At 36.5% G+C, this 13,234-nt stretch overlaps 1 protein-coding gene across 1 annotated transcript in view; it reads right to left on the bottom strand.

The window, feature by feature from the left end:
* The window catches only part of AHR (aryl hydrocarbon receptor), a 57,172-nt gene that overhangs the window by 42,808 nt on the left and 1,130 nt on the right, over positions 1-13,234 (bottom strand). The window contains exons 2-3 of the mRNA XM_045288654.1: positions 13,203-13,232; positions 1,463-1,650 (exon numbers count right to left, since the gene is read on the bottom strand). Of these exons, the coding sequence (XP_045144589.1) occupies positions 1,463-1,650; positions 13,203-13,232 (218 nt within the window). The remainder of the gene's footprint in view (positions 1-1,462; positions 1,651-13,202; positions 13,233-13,234) is intronic.

Raw genomic sequence — 13,234 nt, 5'->3', positions numbered from 1 at the left:
AAAAATGAGGACCTAATGTCGGGGGTTTAAGTGGAGAGAAAATGTTTTGAGAATGATGTACAAAGGTGCTTTACACAATTGATGTGTGTATGGATTGCAATAACAGTTGTATGAGCCCCTAATAAAATGTTTTAAAAAAAAAGAAAAATCAAGGAAAACATTATTTTTAAATGAGAACTTCCAGTTAAAGAACCTTGTGAGTATGAAACATAGTAAAAAATTTAATGATGCTCATCTCTGAGCTCAAACCCTTAGCTTTCCAGCTGCATCAGCTGAAAACCAGGGCTGCTGAATTGTTTGGGGTAAGTTGAATATTGTGCTGATGGCATGGTGGAGGCTGAAATCCAATTCTACTGACGCCTTTATTACAGTACCCTCCCCACTGAAAAACATTTTCCAAATATATTTCCTGGAATCAATATACAGTGACTGTAAATAGCAAAACACACTAGTGATTTCTGAAAGTATAAAAGAAGTAACGTATATATTATTCATTAAGTTAAGAAGCGACATTAAAAATCTGATTAAGAATGGGTACAGGAATGCAGTACACTTCCTACTTCCCTGGGTGAAGGGAGACATCAGTCAGTATAAGACATGAAAAAATAATAATTCATAAATTATCAAGGGTTCATGAGGGGGAGGGAGGATGGAGGGTGGGGAAGGGAAGAAAAAAATGAGAAGCTGATACTAAGGGCTCATGTAGAAGGAACATGTTTTGGATATGATGATGGCAACCGACGTACAAATGTGCCTGACACAAAGGATGCACATATGGATTGTGATAAGAGCTGTACGAGCCCCCAGTAAAATTATTTTTTTAATGTTCTCATTGACCATAACCATGTGTACAGTTAAAAATCAATTCAAATCCAAGTCCTGATGACCCAATTTCTGACTAATGTATTAATATCACCATGGATGTAATAATTTCAAAATTATGAAGCAAACCTTTAAAATAGTCCTAGATGGCAAGTGCTTTCACCAACTACAGTGTTTCTCATCATCAAAAAGACAAATTACCAGAATAACAGCACAGCTTGATGGACTGCCTTGTGTTTCCATCACTCTCTAATAAAAAAACCTTTCCTCCTCCAACAGATTTCTGCCTTACACAAGTTCTGGCTTTGAGAGATTTTACTACTACTTCAAGTTTTGAAAATATAGAATTGAAAACCAAAATTAAAATCGTATCCACTACCAAAAAAAAACAAAAAACACTTTCCACTTCCCAACACGTGGTTTCCACAGAGTGATACCATTCAACTGATGTGATGAAGGAAACTGGAAAGGTGATTTTAAGAACCATTACATATGTGTTTGCCATTTAAACTTTACTGTATAGCAGTAAACTGTTTTTTTTTCACATATGGTTAATTTTTATAATTTTCAACACACCACAAACTGTATTTCATGTAAATATTTTGTATGCCTTTGTAGAAAAGTTACAGGTGTCTCTTACCATCAAAGAAGCTTTTAGTTCTCAGGTAACTGACACTGAGCCTAAGAACTGAAAGTTTGTCCAGCTTATTAATAACATCTTGTGGAAATGGCAGGAGGCTCGCCAAACGGTCCAACTCTGTATTCAGTCGATCTCTGTGTCTCTTGGAAGGGTTTGACTTGATACCTTCCGCTGGGATTGGCTTTACTCTGAAAAACAAATAAAAATTCCTTGAAATAAAGCAAATACATAACATTTTAAGTATTTTTCTAATAAAACTAACATTTCATATCTATCTCAAATTTACATATAGCTTCCTAAAATCTCCCACTCAGATTTTAATCAAGAAAAAACTTGTTCATAATGTTTTGTGAAAAATCTGCAGACCGCATCATGAAATGATTTAAAAAAACACATCAGTAGTGCAGTTGTATTCAGGTAATAACTCTATATAGTGTTTGTTTTTTTCTCTAATACAGTTAGCCATTATTAAGAGAAGGGAAGAATCTAAAGAAAGCAGCAATAAATGATGAACAAAGATCATTCTTCCTTTGCTATCTTTCACAGGGAGCCCCAGCTTCATTTCTGTTGTAGATAAATAGAAGCAGGACTATTGCCTCTATGTGGACTTTAATCATTGCCAGTCTCCTATTTTGCTATATTTTCCTTCTGTTATAATCTCTTAAAGCCATATAATATACACATGTAGCACTTTTTAAAAAGGAATAAATTTTGATTTATATTTGTTGATTTTTAACACTAGAGATTAACTGATTATGGTAAAGTGTGCTTTTATGATTGGGCATTAACTCTCTATCTTTCATAGGTTGTGTCTTCAATAGAAAATGCTAAAAAACAACAACAAAAACCCAACATTGAGTAAGACTATCATCTACCTGAAAGAAAAGGTATTTACAGTTAAGAGTAGAGCATGAGTTTGGAAATGAGGAATTGGACTTTCACACAAATGCCTTAGTCAGGACTTGATAGCAGATATTTATGCTTTAAAAGAAATTTACAGGTTATCAGATACCCATGCTGAAATACTTTAAAAAGCAAGACATTCTCAATATAAATAAAGTCATTTTTTGACAATGACTCTGATACCTTTCTATTAGTAAAAAAAAATAAAAAGACTTATTTTGAGTTTTCTTATTACAAAAGAAATCTGATAGCTGAAATTATATTAACTTTGAAATGATATTAACTTTCAAAGTAGAAATTGGCTTGGGTATGGTGTGATTAAGTTGGTTCAATGAAAACATTTCTACATAATTTATGTCTTCAACATTGTATGTGGAAAAGATTTTATGCAAAAATATAAAAAGCAAATAAGAAGTTTAACAATGTTTTAATACTGTCCTTAACACACACTTTCTTCAGTACATGTCTATTACCATTTTTCTCTTATAATTCTTATGTCTCTCTCTATATACACATAAAGAAAATAAATCAGTAAAGTGGCATATATAAAAAGTCAAGTGTTCCCAGACTCTATCTACAACTGCATACGTAACTGATATGGTTAACAACTACCCTATTTTCCCCCTGATCATATCACCCTGGTAATCAAAATCACACATCAAACTCAACGCCATCGAGTTGATGCCAACTCACAGTGACCCTATTTGACAGGGTCCCGTTCCTGTGAGTTTCTGAGAATATAACTCATTATGGGAGTAGAAAGCCCCGTTTTGCTCTCATGGAGTGGCTGGTGGTTTCAAACTGTGGACCTTGAGGTTAGCAACCCAATGTGTAACCCCTATGTGACGAGGACTCCTAAGTCCACACCTACTTACTACATTTCTCCAATTAACCAACTTTTACTTATAATTCATGTCTACTTCAATGAATATTTATTGGCATCTATAATGCGCTGGATAGTCCAGGTAAATGTCCTTCCAGTAAATATCCAAACATATACTATGGGAGTTTAGAGTAAGTGCTACAAACATTTTTTTTAGAAAATGTCTGAGGTGGTTCTGGAAAGAGGACTAGACTTTCATGGGCTATGTGACTGCGGACTAAGAAGTCCTGACTGACACATGGAGCACAGGGTGGGGAGACTGGGAAGATGGTTGGGAGGACATTCTTCGAACACTACCACGTGCCAGGCACAGAACATTTAGCAGTGGACAAATATACAAAAGCTCCTGTTCTCATGGAGCTTGCATTCCAGTGCAAGCATTCCAAAATAAACAAATAAATAATCCTATAACTTTTCAAGCTGGTAAGTGTTAAGAATAAAAATAAAACACAGTAAGAAACCAATGAGTGACAGTGGTACTTGGTTTTGATATCATAGCCATGAAGGTCTCTGGTGTGATCTGAAAACATGAAAAAAGCACATGTTATTTCACTCACAGACATGAATAACATGAGATGTGAACCATGTGAGTATCTGAAGGAAAAATGTTCAGGGTATTAGAAACAGCAACACCCACAAAAAATGGTAAACTAAAACCTTAGACTTCAGTATCTGGGAGCCATCTTAAATACAAAGCTGGGGATTGACATCGCCAGTCTTGTGTTGTCCTAACTTCAGTGAAGGAGAGGATAGAAGGCAGGGCAGTTATCACTGAAGTTAAGCATCTGAAACAGAAATTTCTCTTGAAATTATAAATCTATGTTATTCTTCTGATTAAAACCTTTCAGTAGTTACCACTGTCTGCATCCTTAGCCTAACAGCAAACCCTTCATGATCTTTCTACGCCTTACCTAGGGCTCAGCTCTAGCCAAAGCCAAAGCTTCCATGTCCATTATACTGCAAAATTATGAAACTACTTATGATTAGAAACATATATTGTGATGTTTTCATACTCATTCGTTCTTAGGCCTCGTCCTGACCCACCCTCTTCAAAATTCTACTACTCATGTAGACTACTGCTGTAAAGCCAGCCCAGGCCCACCTCACAATGAATTAGCTCCTCCCTTCCCTGTACGCTACCTCTGCATCTTACACAACCACTTCACTATGGGGTTTCTAAGCAAATAACATTCCACACAAAAAGAAATTCATAGGCAATCTGGTTTTGCATTTTGATGACTTTCTAGACATGATAATAAAATATTAAGGAGACCAGAATAACACAACAATTAAAGCAAGAGAAGCTACTGTAACACAGGAAGAAGTAACAGTACCAACATGAGAAAGAAGACATATGGTATTGCTGCCCTCCTGTACTGGCCCCTCTGTAGCCTTCATAACTGTACTAAAAGACAATGTTTTTTCACATGATACAAAAAAAAGGCATATCTTAAATGCATTAGTAAGCACCTTATGAAATATTTACCATTAGATCAAATGTCCCTAAGTGTTACGGAATCTCGACTGCATATATTTTTGTCTTTTATTACTACATATATTTAATCATCTTTTTATTCCCACTACACAGCACAATACCTGATACAGAGTTCGTTCTCAATAATGCTTGCTGACCAAAAAGAAATGATCAAAGCCCGACCAATGACAAAAATAGAACAAATTGTCTGGAAGACATTTAAGCACTGTATTGCCTATTGTAGGTCTTGATTTATAGTCCAAGGCTCACTGAACTAAATTAACTTGGTGAATGTATAAAGTAAAAAAATGTATAGAGTAAAAAAATCCAAACTCACTGCCATTGTGTAAATTCTGACTCATAGCATCCTATACAGGGCAGAGCAGAACTGCTTCCTAGGGTTTCTGAGACTATTATTTTTATAGGAGCAGAAGGTCTCATTGTTCTCCCATAGAGCTGCTCGGGAATTCAAACGGCTCACCTTGTAATTTAGCTGTCCAATGCACAACCATCTACTCCACAAGGGCTCCTTGGTAGAGGAGGTAAGGAAGAGACTGAAAGTGAGTGCGGAGAGGTTTCCAATTACTTTGGGAATTGTAGCTTGGGATAACAAGTGTTTCTTGATAAAAGGACTATTGATAAAAGGTCTATCAAACAAGGTAAAACGTGGCTTGAGAACAGATCTTAGTAATATGGACATTTTGGTGTAAGGAAGAAGATGAAGTGTATGCAAAGAAGAGAGGAGACATAAAAATAGAAAAAGAATTATTGTGCAATCTGTTGGCAGTCAGCAGAAACAGCCAACGCACAGGGTTAAAGAAAGTTAGAGCAGAGAAGTACACACTAGACTCGGTCATTCAACACTCCTGTGCATTCCCACTGGTGTCAGAGCTTTACAAGATCAGAATGTTGAAGACAAACAAATGAATCTGCCTCACCTTTGCACCGATTTGGGGAGGGACATTTAGAACCAGTTTGTGAAAATATTTCATATATCTATATATACTGAAGATGCAGAGAATAACCCAAAATAAATCATACTTGCCTTGGGTTATGTTAGTACTTTTACTTTTGTATTGTCTCCAAATCTATACCAAGCTATACTGCCAACCATCTATTTAAATAAAAGCTATGTGTGAAACATAAACATTCCTGTAAGATTATATTTGGGACATCTGGAGTTCAGATATCTCCTGGAATATGAAAGAAATGGTAAGATGCTATCAGGCAAAGCAGTAATTTTATTTTTAAAACCCTAACCTCAAAAGTCCTGTCCCAACCTGTAAATCAAGCTGTTGTGAAATCAAGGCTACAGCTGACTGTAAGCCATGCTCCTGCTTGAGAAGCCCTGCATGCTATAAGTACTGGTGGCAACAGGCCCAGCAACACGTCCAACGCCAGAGGAATGCTATCTTTATAGACTTCTGAGTATCTCCCTCATCAAGTAGTATCTGTTAAAAGCAAAGCTGAAGAAACTAACCCAGTTCACTGGGAAAAAAAAAAAAAAAGGAATGTACTTGTAAACTTTTGTATGTCTATGTGATGTCATGAAATCCCATGAAGATATACAAAGATACAACAGTTTCAGTAAACCTGGGAGATTAAGAGGTTACCAAACAAGAAGATACCTATGATAAAACTGAGAGGTATTATAATTATTTTTCCCTTGGGTGACTGAATCTTTTCCCACTGCTTCAATCTATAAGTAGCCCTCAAATTACAACATACTCCAGTTATTCACATTTTCCAGAGCTGTCCTTATGACCCATTTATGACAGTTGGTTTGTTTTTATATTTTATTATTAATATTGCAGCAGGTGATCTGCCGATCTCATCATTGCACCTATAAACAATATTGCAGCAAGTGATCTGCCGATCTTTATCATTCTCAGATGCATTGTTTCCAACCCCCAAAGACACTGGAGAAAAATGAGGGCATTCGGCTCTGGTAAAGAGTCTTAGAAATTCAGCAGCCTGTTCTATAGAGTCACTGTGAGTCAGAATTAACTTGATAGCAGTGTTTGACTTAAGAAGCCCAACAGAAAGGAACACTGTCGTTAGTTCTAGGTCTACCTACACTTATCGATGACTAGTTCACCTTTATACCCAGCCCCTATACTGGTTTTCCCCTGGACACATGAAATTCAAGTGTCCCTAACTGACATCATTTACTTATCTTACTTATCATCCCCAAGTTCCTCCAGAACTCAAACGTCATCATCTCTGCATCTACCATGGTGCTACCCTCCATCCAACCTCGAGGACACTTAAAGGATTCCTCAGTAAATCCCTTTACCACACCAAATGCACTCAAACAAACCCAACCCATAAGCTCACTCTTCTTCACTTCCTCCCCACTGCTTTAGCGCATACCTGATTTATCTCGGAATATGAATGTTGAATGTTTACAGTTTCAAGTTACATGCTTACTGGCCTTTGTGGGGAGGTCTGTGGAGCAAATAAAGGTTCATTGTTAGGCTGAACACAGCTGGATATTTTACTTCCCTATATGAGGCAAGAAATGTTGACTGGGAAAAAAATCTGAGAAATCTGGCTGCAAGTCACTTTTAGTGAGTCAGAGTTCTCCTGCTGCTGCTGCTCTTGGGGTGACTGCTCTCTTCTCGCTTTCTGTTCTGAGGAGAGGTGGGGAGGTCCAAACAGCATTGGCTCTAGCACAAGAAATTAACACAACTTAGCCCAATCAACTCTTTTCTTGGTTAAATCCCCCAAAATAAAATATGTCTTACAAATCACTGCTATTTCCTGGGTACTTAAGTGATCAAGAATAGTTCCTTTTTCCACTTTTCCTACGATAAGCACTTTTAAAAACTTAACTTTTAGTATTGCACCTGAATTCCAGATATAATTTATCTGCTATATCAAACTCACTAAAATTACTGGAACATTTTAGGCTGTAGTCCATTATTGAATTATTAATATTTCCCAAGTATCTACTATGTATAAGGCACTTGGAAGCTCTGGTTACTACAATGATAATCCTATTGTTAAGAGCTTAGCTTTCCGAACAGAGATATTCTATAATAAGACAAAAATCAAACATTGGTCAATTATATAAAAATGATCTCATCAAAATTCTTAAGAGTTCAAGTGTAAGAGCTCATTTACAAAGGGGATAAATGCATCCCTTCTCGGCCTTTTGGCTGAGATCAAGTGCAGTACAGAAAGGATAAGTGGGAAGGTTTTATAGAGAGATGGCATCTAAATGTGGTCTCAAAGACAGAATTCACACAAGCTCTTGGCCATAAAGTTGATGTTCACTAACAGTGACCCTATAGGACAGGGCAGAACTGCCCCTGTGAGTTCCTGAAACGGTAACTCCCTTGGCAGGAGTAGAAAGCCACAAGGCAGTGCCAATTTGAAGATAATAGGGTGCATAGCTTTCTGCTATCACCCTGCCTTTTCTTGAAATCACCCCAAAGGGGGAAAGAAGAGACCTAGGAAACAGCTACATTCCTATGACAACAACAACAAACCTATGACAACAACCAAATTGAAAATGCTAAGTATATGGGAAAGAAATTCGCGACTTAGGATCAAAAAGAAAGGAATCATAATGTAATTTTACCAGTAAGCAAAATTTACATAGTCAAGAATAATGGAACACTAAATGTCAATTTAATACAAATAATGATAAAATTAGGTTGGGAGGGTGAAGAGAAGTAGAAGGAAAATGAAAGATAAAATGTTTAACTACCACAACAGGACTTCAATAAGTAATTCCTAGCTTGTTCATATCACTTTCATCAGGATATATACTAGTAAAGGGAAAAATAATTGACTGAGAAAGGTTTCTTCTGTTACTGTGAGTTGTTCTGTAAACCATAACATTTTAAAATGTGTATTATTTAATAGAAATACACTTTTAAACCACATTGGTCAAAAAAGAAAAAAAACTGAAATAAGTAAAACAAAGCAAATCAATGTGTGTAGGTCACTCAGATGACAAACATCTGCAAGCACACACTGCCAGGCTACTTGCTGAATACACACACACACACCCTTCCTAAGTGTAACTAGCTACTTCTTCTGTCTCCCTTTCTTGTTTATCAAATGGGCAATTAATACTTTTAAGCAAAAACTCAAGGGCATACGCAGAGTGTACCAATGTACACGTTGGTACAGTTTTGTTGGGCAATCTGACTCAATCTTTACAAAGATTTTGCTGTTAAGTTTAGAATTGCATGGTATCTGTTAAGTCACTCTTTTAACCAAGTACCTCAGTAAACAAGTACTATGTTAGGTTTATTCACCCTATTTTGGCTGTACTCTCAATTGAGAACATAATCACATACAGTTGCACAGAAAAATTGGTTGGGTTTGATAATTTGTTTCCTTTAAAATTTTCCCCTCTTGCAGTCTTCACAGCTGTGGGTCAGCTTTGTGAAATTCACAGCGTAGATGTGGGCCATTCTCCTTTATTGCGGAACTTGCCCATATCTGCCAGAGTGAGGAGGCTAGATCTCATCTTCTATCTAGATCAAGTGCAGCATTCTTTCAGCTAATACCTGTTTCCTCTTTGAGTTACTATGTTTTATAAATTTTACTATCATGAAAGAACACTCATTGACTTGATTTTCATTTCACAGTTCCAATGTGGAGGAGCATCCATATCCACTATGTACAAGTCAGCTATCTGTAAGGAAATTATGATGGTGGGATAATAATTACATAACTTTAAAAACCTATCCTTTTATTTAGATACTTTCAAAAAAATACATACTATTTTACGCAAAACATTTTCCAATAAAACATTAAATAATTTATTCTACTAAATGAGCAATAAATGAGGTTCATGACATCTAAACAGTTCTCAGCAGGAACTCAGGGAAGACCAAGAATTTAAAAAGATATTAAAGTTAATATTTTTTCCAGTTCTAATACCTTATAACAACTTTTTTGATAACCACTACTACTGATATTTATAAATGCATATGGCAACTTTTAGGAATTTTCATTTCCTGAAAATCTATTACTTGCTAACACTTAGTAATGCTCCAGATTATGGTTGTATGATGGTCCCCTAAAATTTCTTTCATATTGATAGAACCTTGATAGAAAATTACAAAAATATAAAGTTAATAGTGGCTTTTCAACTACTGTCATGAATCAACATAATTAAACAAATCAATAAGGCTATCGTCTTTAAGGAGAATACAAGAATAGAGTTCAAATTAAAGTATTTGTTCTTTTTTGAGCAGGGTTATTAAGCACTGGAACAACACTCCTAGTAGTCTTGAGGTTATCTCTGAACATTTCTTCATGAAGGCAGGAACGTGGATCAGATGTTTTAGAAAAGTTGCTTGAGAGCTTTTAAGTCTCTGATTTCATTATTCGATGAGAAAGAAAATATTCCTATTGTATTTACTATGTGTGAGATAGGCAGCTCTAGTGGCTCTGTGTACTATGCCTGGGCTGCTAACCAACAAGGTCAGCAGTTCAAAGCCACCAGCTTTTTCTTGGGAGAAAAATGAGGCTCTCTGTTCTCATAAAAATTTAGTCTTGAAGATCCTTTACAAGGTTCCTAGGTGGCAGAATCAACTCACTAGCAGGTTTGTATTTTTGCTTTTGTTTTAATGTATAAGATATTTTAGTAGAATTAAATTAACCTTTAAATTTTATTTCCTATTAATAAAGAGTACTCTCAAAGTCAGATGTACCACTAGAGGGAGTTTGCTTTGTTTAATAAATTCAGTTGATGGAAAAACCTTCGGGTTAAAATCATGTCACCCACTTTATTTCAAATTGTAATAGAATTGTCTATTTAAATGCTGTCTTTTCAACAGCTTTAAGTTATGCTACAATGTGTTTCCTCTGTAAGTAAAATAAAAACTATCATTTAAGGATCAAAGTTAAACAGATCTGCACAACATTGTTAGTTCTATCATGAGGAATTTTCCCATGAGAATGCTGGTATATTTTGGGCCCCATTACCCACAAACTAGCAATTTAACTTAACACTAATTTAAAATTAAGTCATATTTAATTACTTCAGGTATAAGATTAACATTTATATTGATTAACTCTATTAACTATCTTTTATTCAAATATAAATTTTTTTCTTTTTAAAATCATTTTATTGGGTGCTCGTACAACTCTTATCACAATCTACACATCCAACCATTGTGTCAAGCACATCTGTACATTTGTTGCCATCATCATTCTCAAAACATTTTCTTTCTACTTGAACCCTTGGTGTCAGCTACTCATGTTTTCACCTCCCTCATGAACCCTTGATAATTTATAAATTATTATTTTGTCATGTCTTACACTGTCCGACGTCTCCCTTCACCCAAATGTTTTATGAAAAATGCCAGCACTGGTTTTTTCTTAAAGAACAATTTGGTGTCACTTTATGGTATTTATATAATCAGAAGCAATGCATGTTAAATAATGTACATAAATTAAAGTCCTTGGAAGTACAATAAAATATAAGATGACAAAAAGGTACATTTTCTATAAAGGAGGAATATGGTATCATTAAGAAAACATCACCATTCCTTTGCCCTAAATAACTCTCCTCTTCCAAGTATGTCTGCCAACCATTCCTGCCTTGTTGTAGATATATTAGAAATATACTACTGTATTCTAGTTTTTTCACCCTTTTTTACAATCACCAGTGTGTTTATGAAACCAAAAGTTTGAGATTTTTTAATGAGTACAAAGTAAGGCTTTTAATTAAAAAGCTACCCAAGTCCTTTTGTAACACACCGGTTAAAGTTCAGCATCAATGAAAGTTCATCAATGAAACAGATGGTCAGCTGTGCAGATCACGCAAACAAAACCACAAAACCATACCTTCATTACATTACGCTGTGTTCTATTGTATTAGGAACTATGAAGAAAAAAGCATTTTTGATGTCTACCAATTTTAACTATCCATGGCAAGGTCAAAGTAGACAAATCTCTCTCTCTCTCTCTCTCTATACACACACACACACACACACACACTCACACTCACACACAAAACAAAAAACTATACTACAAAATGTCAAGTATTATAAATCAATTCATAGAAGTGCCAAGACAAAAAACTGCTGACCAGGCATTATTCTTAATGTTAGATATACTTTAGGTTAGATTTTCTAATTTTAATCAGTCTACCAGTATAAAAGGACTTCCCAAAAATCGTGGAAAAAATGGGATTGCAAGATAATGGGATTTCCCCCCGAGTTTTTTAAAGCCTACTTAGATTTATGGAAAGAGCTAATATCCTTTGTAAATACCAATTCCTAAGCTTAGACTCGAGAAACTATGATCACTGAAAATCTATGTGGAAATTAAAACTCTAGAGTAAAGCAACTTTTCAATCAACAATTTAAAAAACAAAAATGTTAAAAGTGTTTTTTCTGGGGCTGTTGGGGCTTTATATTAATGATATTTTAAGCCAAATTGCTGACTTGCCCTGAGTAGATGTTTAATATGCTTGTAATTGTTTAAAAAAATCTGAAATATGTTGATTATTTTAAAGTAATTCAGAGCTCAAACTTATCCATAAACACATGAAGCCAAATCACAAAGGAAACTTGTTTCAAGTATTTTTTTTGTAATCCTGGAAAAAGTTGTTACTTAAACGTATTTGTCAACTCATACAAATACCTATCCTAAACAAAATGAAAATTGGAAATCATTCACCTATAACTGACAAATTTTTGAAGTAGGGAAGAAGAGAAAGCGGAAGATGCTAAAAGTGGAAACATCTCCTTCAATAAATCCAGTTCCAAATCTCAACACACACCCCCCCCTCAAAAAAAAATACTGGGACTGCTTCCCCAAACGGTGACAGGGAATACAAATGCCCCCACTAGCAATGCTCCCTAGTCGCTCACACCTGCTACCATCGCTACACACTACCCATCCTGAACACACCGAACACGACAGTATTAATGCTAAGTAAGTAAATCAGGAGCAACAACAAAAACAGTTGCTGTCAATCAAAAGTTACCTACAGTGGGAGTCAACCCCTTATTTCAAGACCGCATGTGCTAGGCTTTTCACAACCTTTCGCCCTACACAGCTCCTGGTCTCCCAGGGCCAGCTCGAAGGTGGTCCTCGAACCTATCCCGGGGGGATATTAAAAGTGGAAGGGCATTTCAAGACCCGCTCGCGTTGCCCAATCCACCAGCCCTAATGGGCAGGCCCAAACGGTCCACAAATGAGAGCCACCGAAAAGAAAACAAGAGTTGTGCAAGGCACCTGTGCGTGTGCACAGGTGACAGGGATTTGGGAGTGGGAGCTGGTCGACCGAGACCAATGTTTTTGGTGGGATCGAACACGGAAAATTCAAAACCTTGGCCTCCAAAATCTTGCTTTCCCAGGGTCCTTCCTGGGGGAATGGAGCGCATCCCCCGGACTCCAGGGCTGCGGGCGGCGCGGGCTGGGGCGCCTCCCGCGGCCCGGCGGGGCCCGCACCTGGGTCCGCGCGCCCAGACCCCGCACCGAGCGCGCGCTGGGACACTCACGTTTTCTGCACCGGCTTCCGCCGCTTGCGGCT

This window comes from Echinops telfairi, unplaced genomic scaffold (assembly GCF_000313985.2).
Source record: "Echinops telfairi isolate 266 unplaced genomic scaffold, ASM31398v2 ScPeMD7_23;HRSCAF=83, whole genome shotgun sequence".
Taxonomy (NCBI): Eukaryota; Metazoa; Chordata; class Mammalia; order Afrosoricida; family Tenrecidae; genus Echinops; species Echinops telfairi.
Note: the sequence above shows the minus strand (reverse complement) of the source record. Positions and strands in the feature narration are given on the sequence as shown.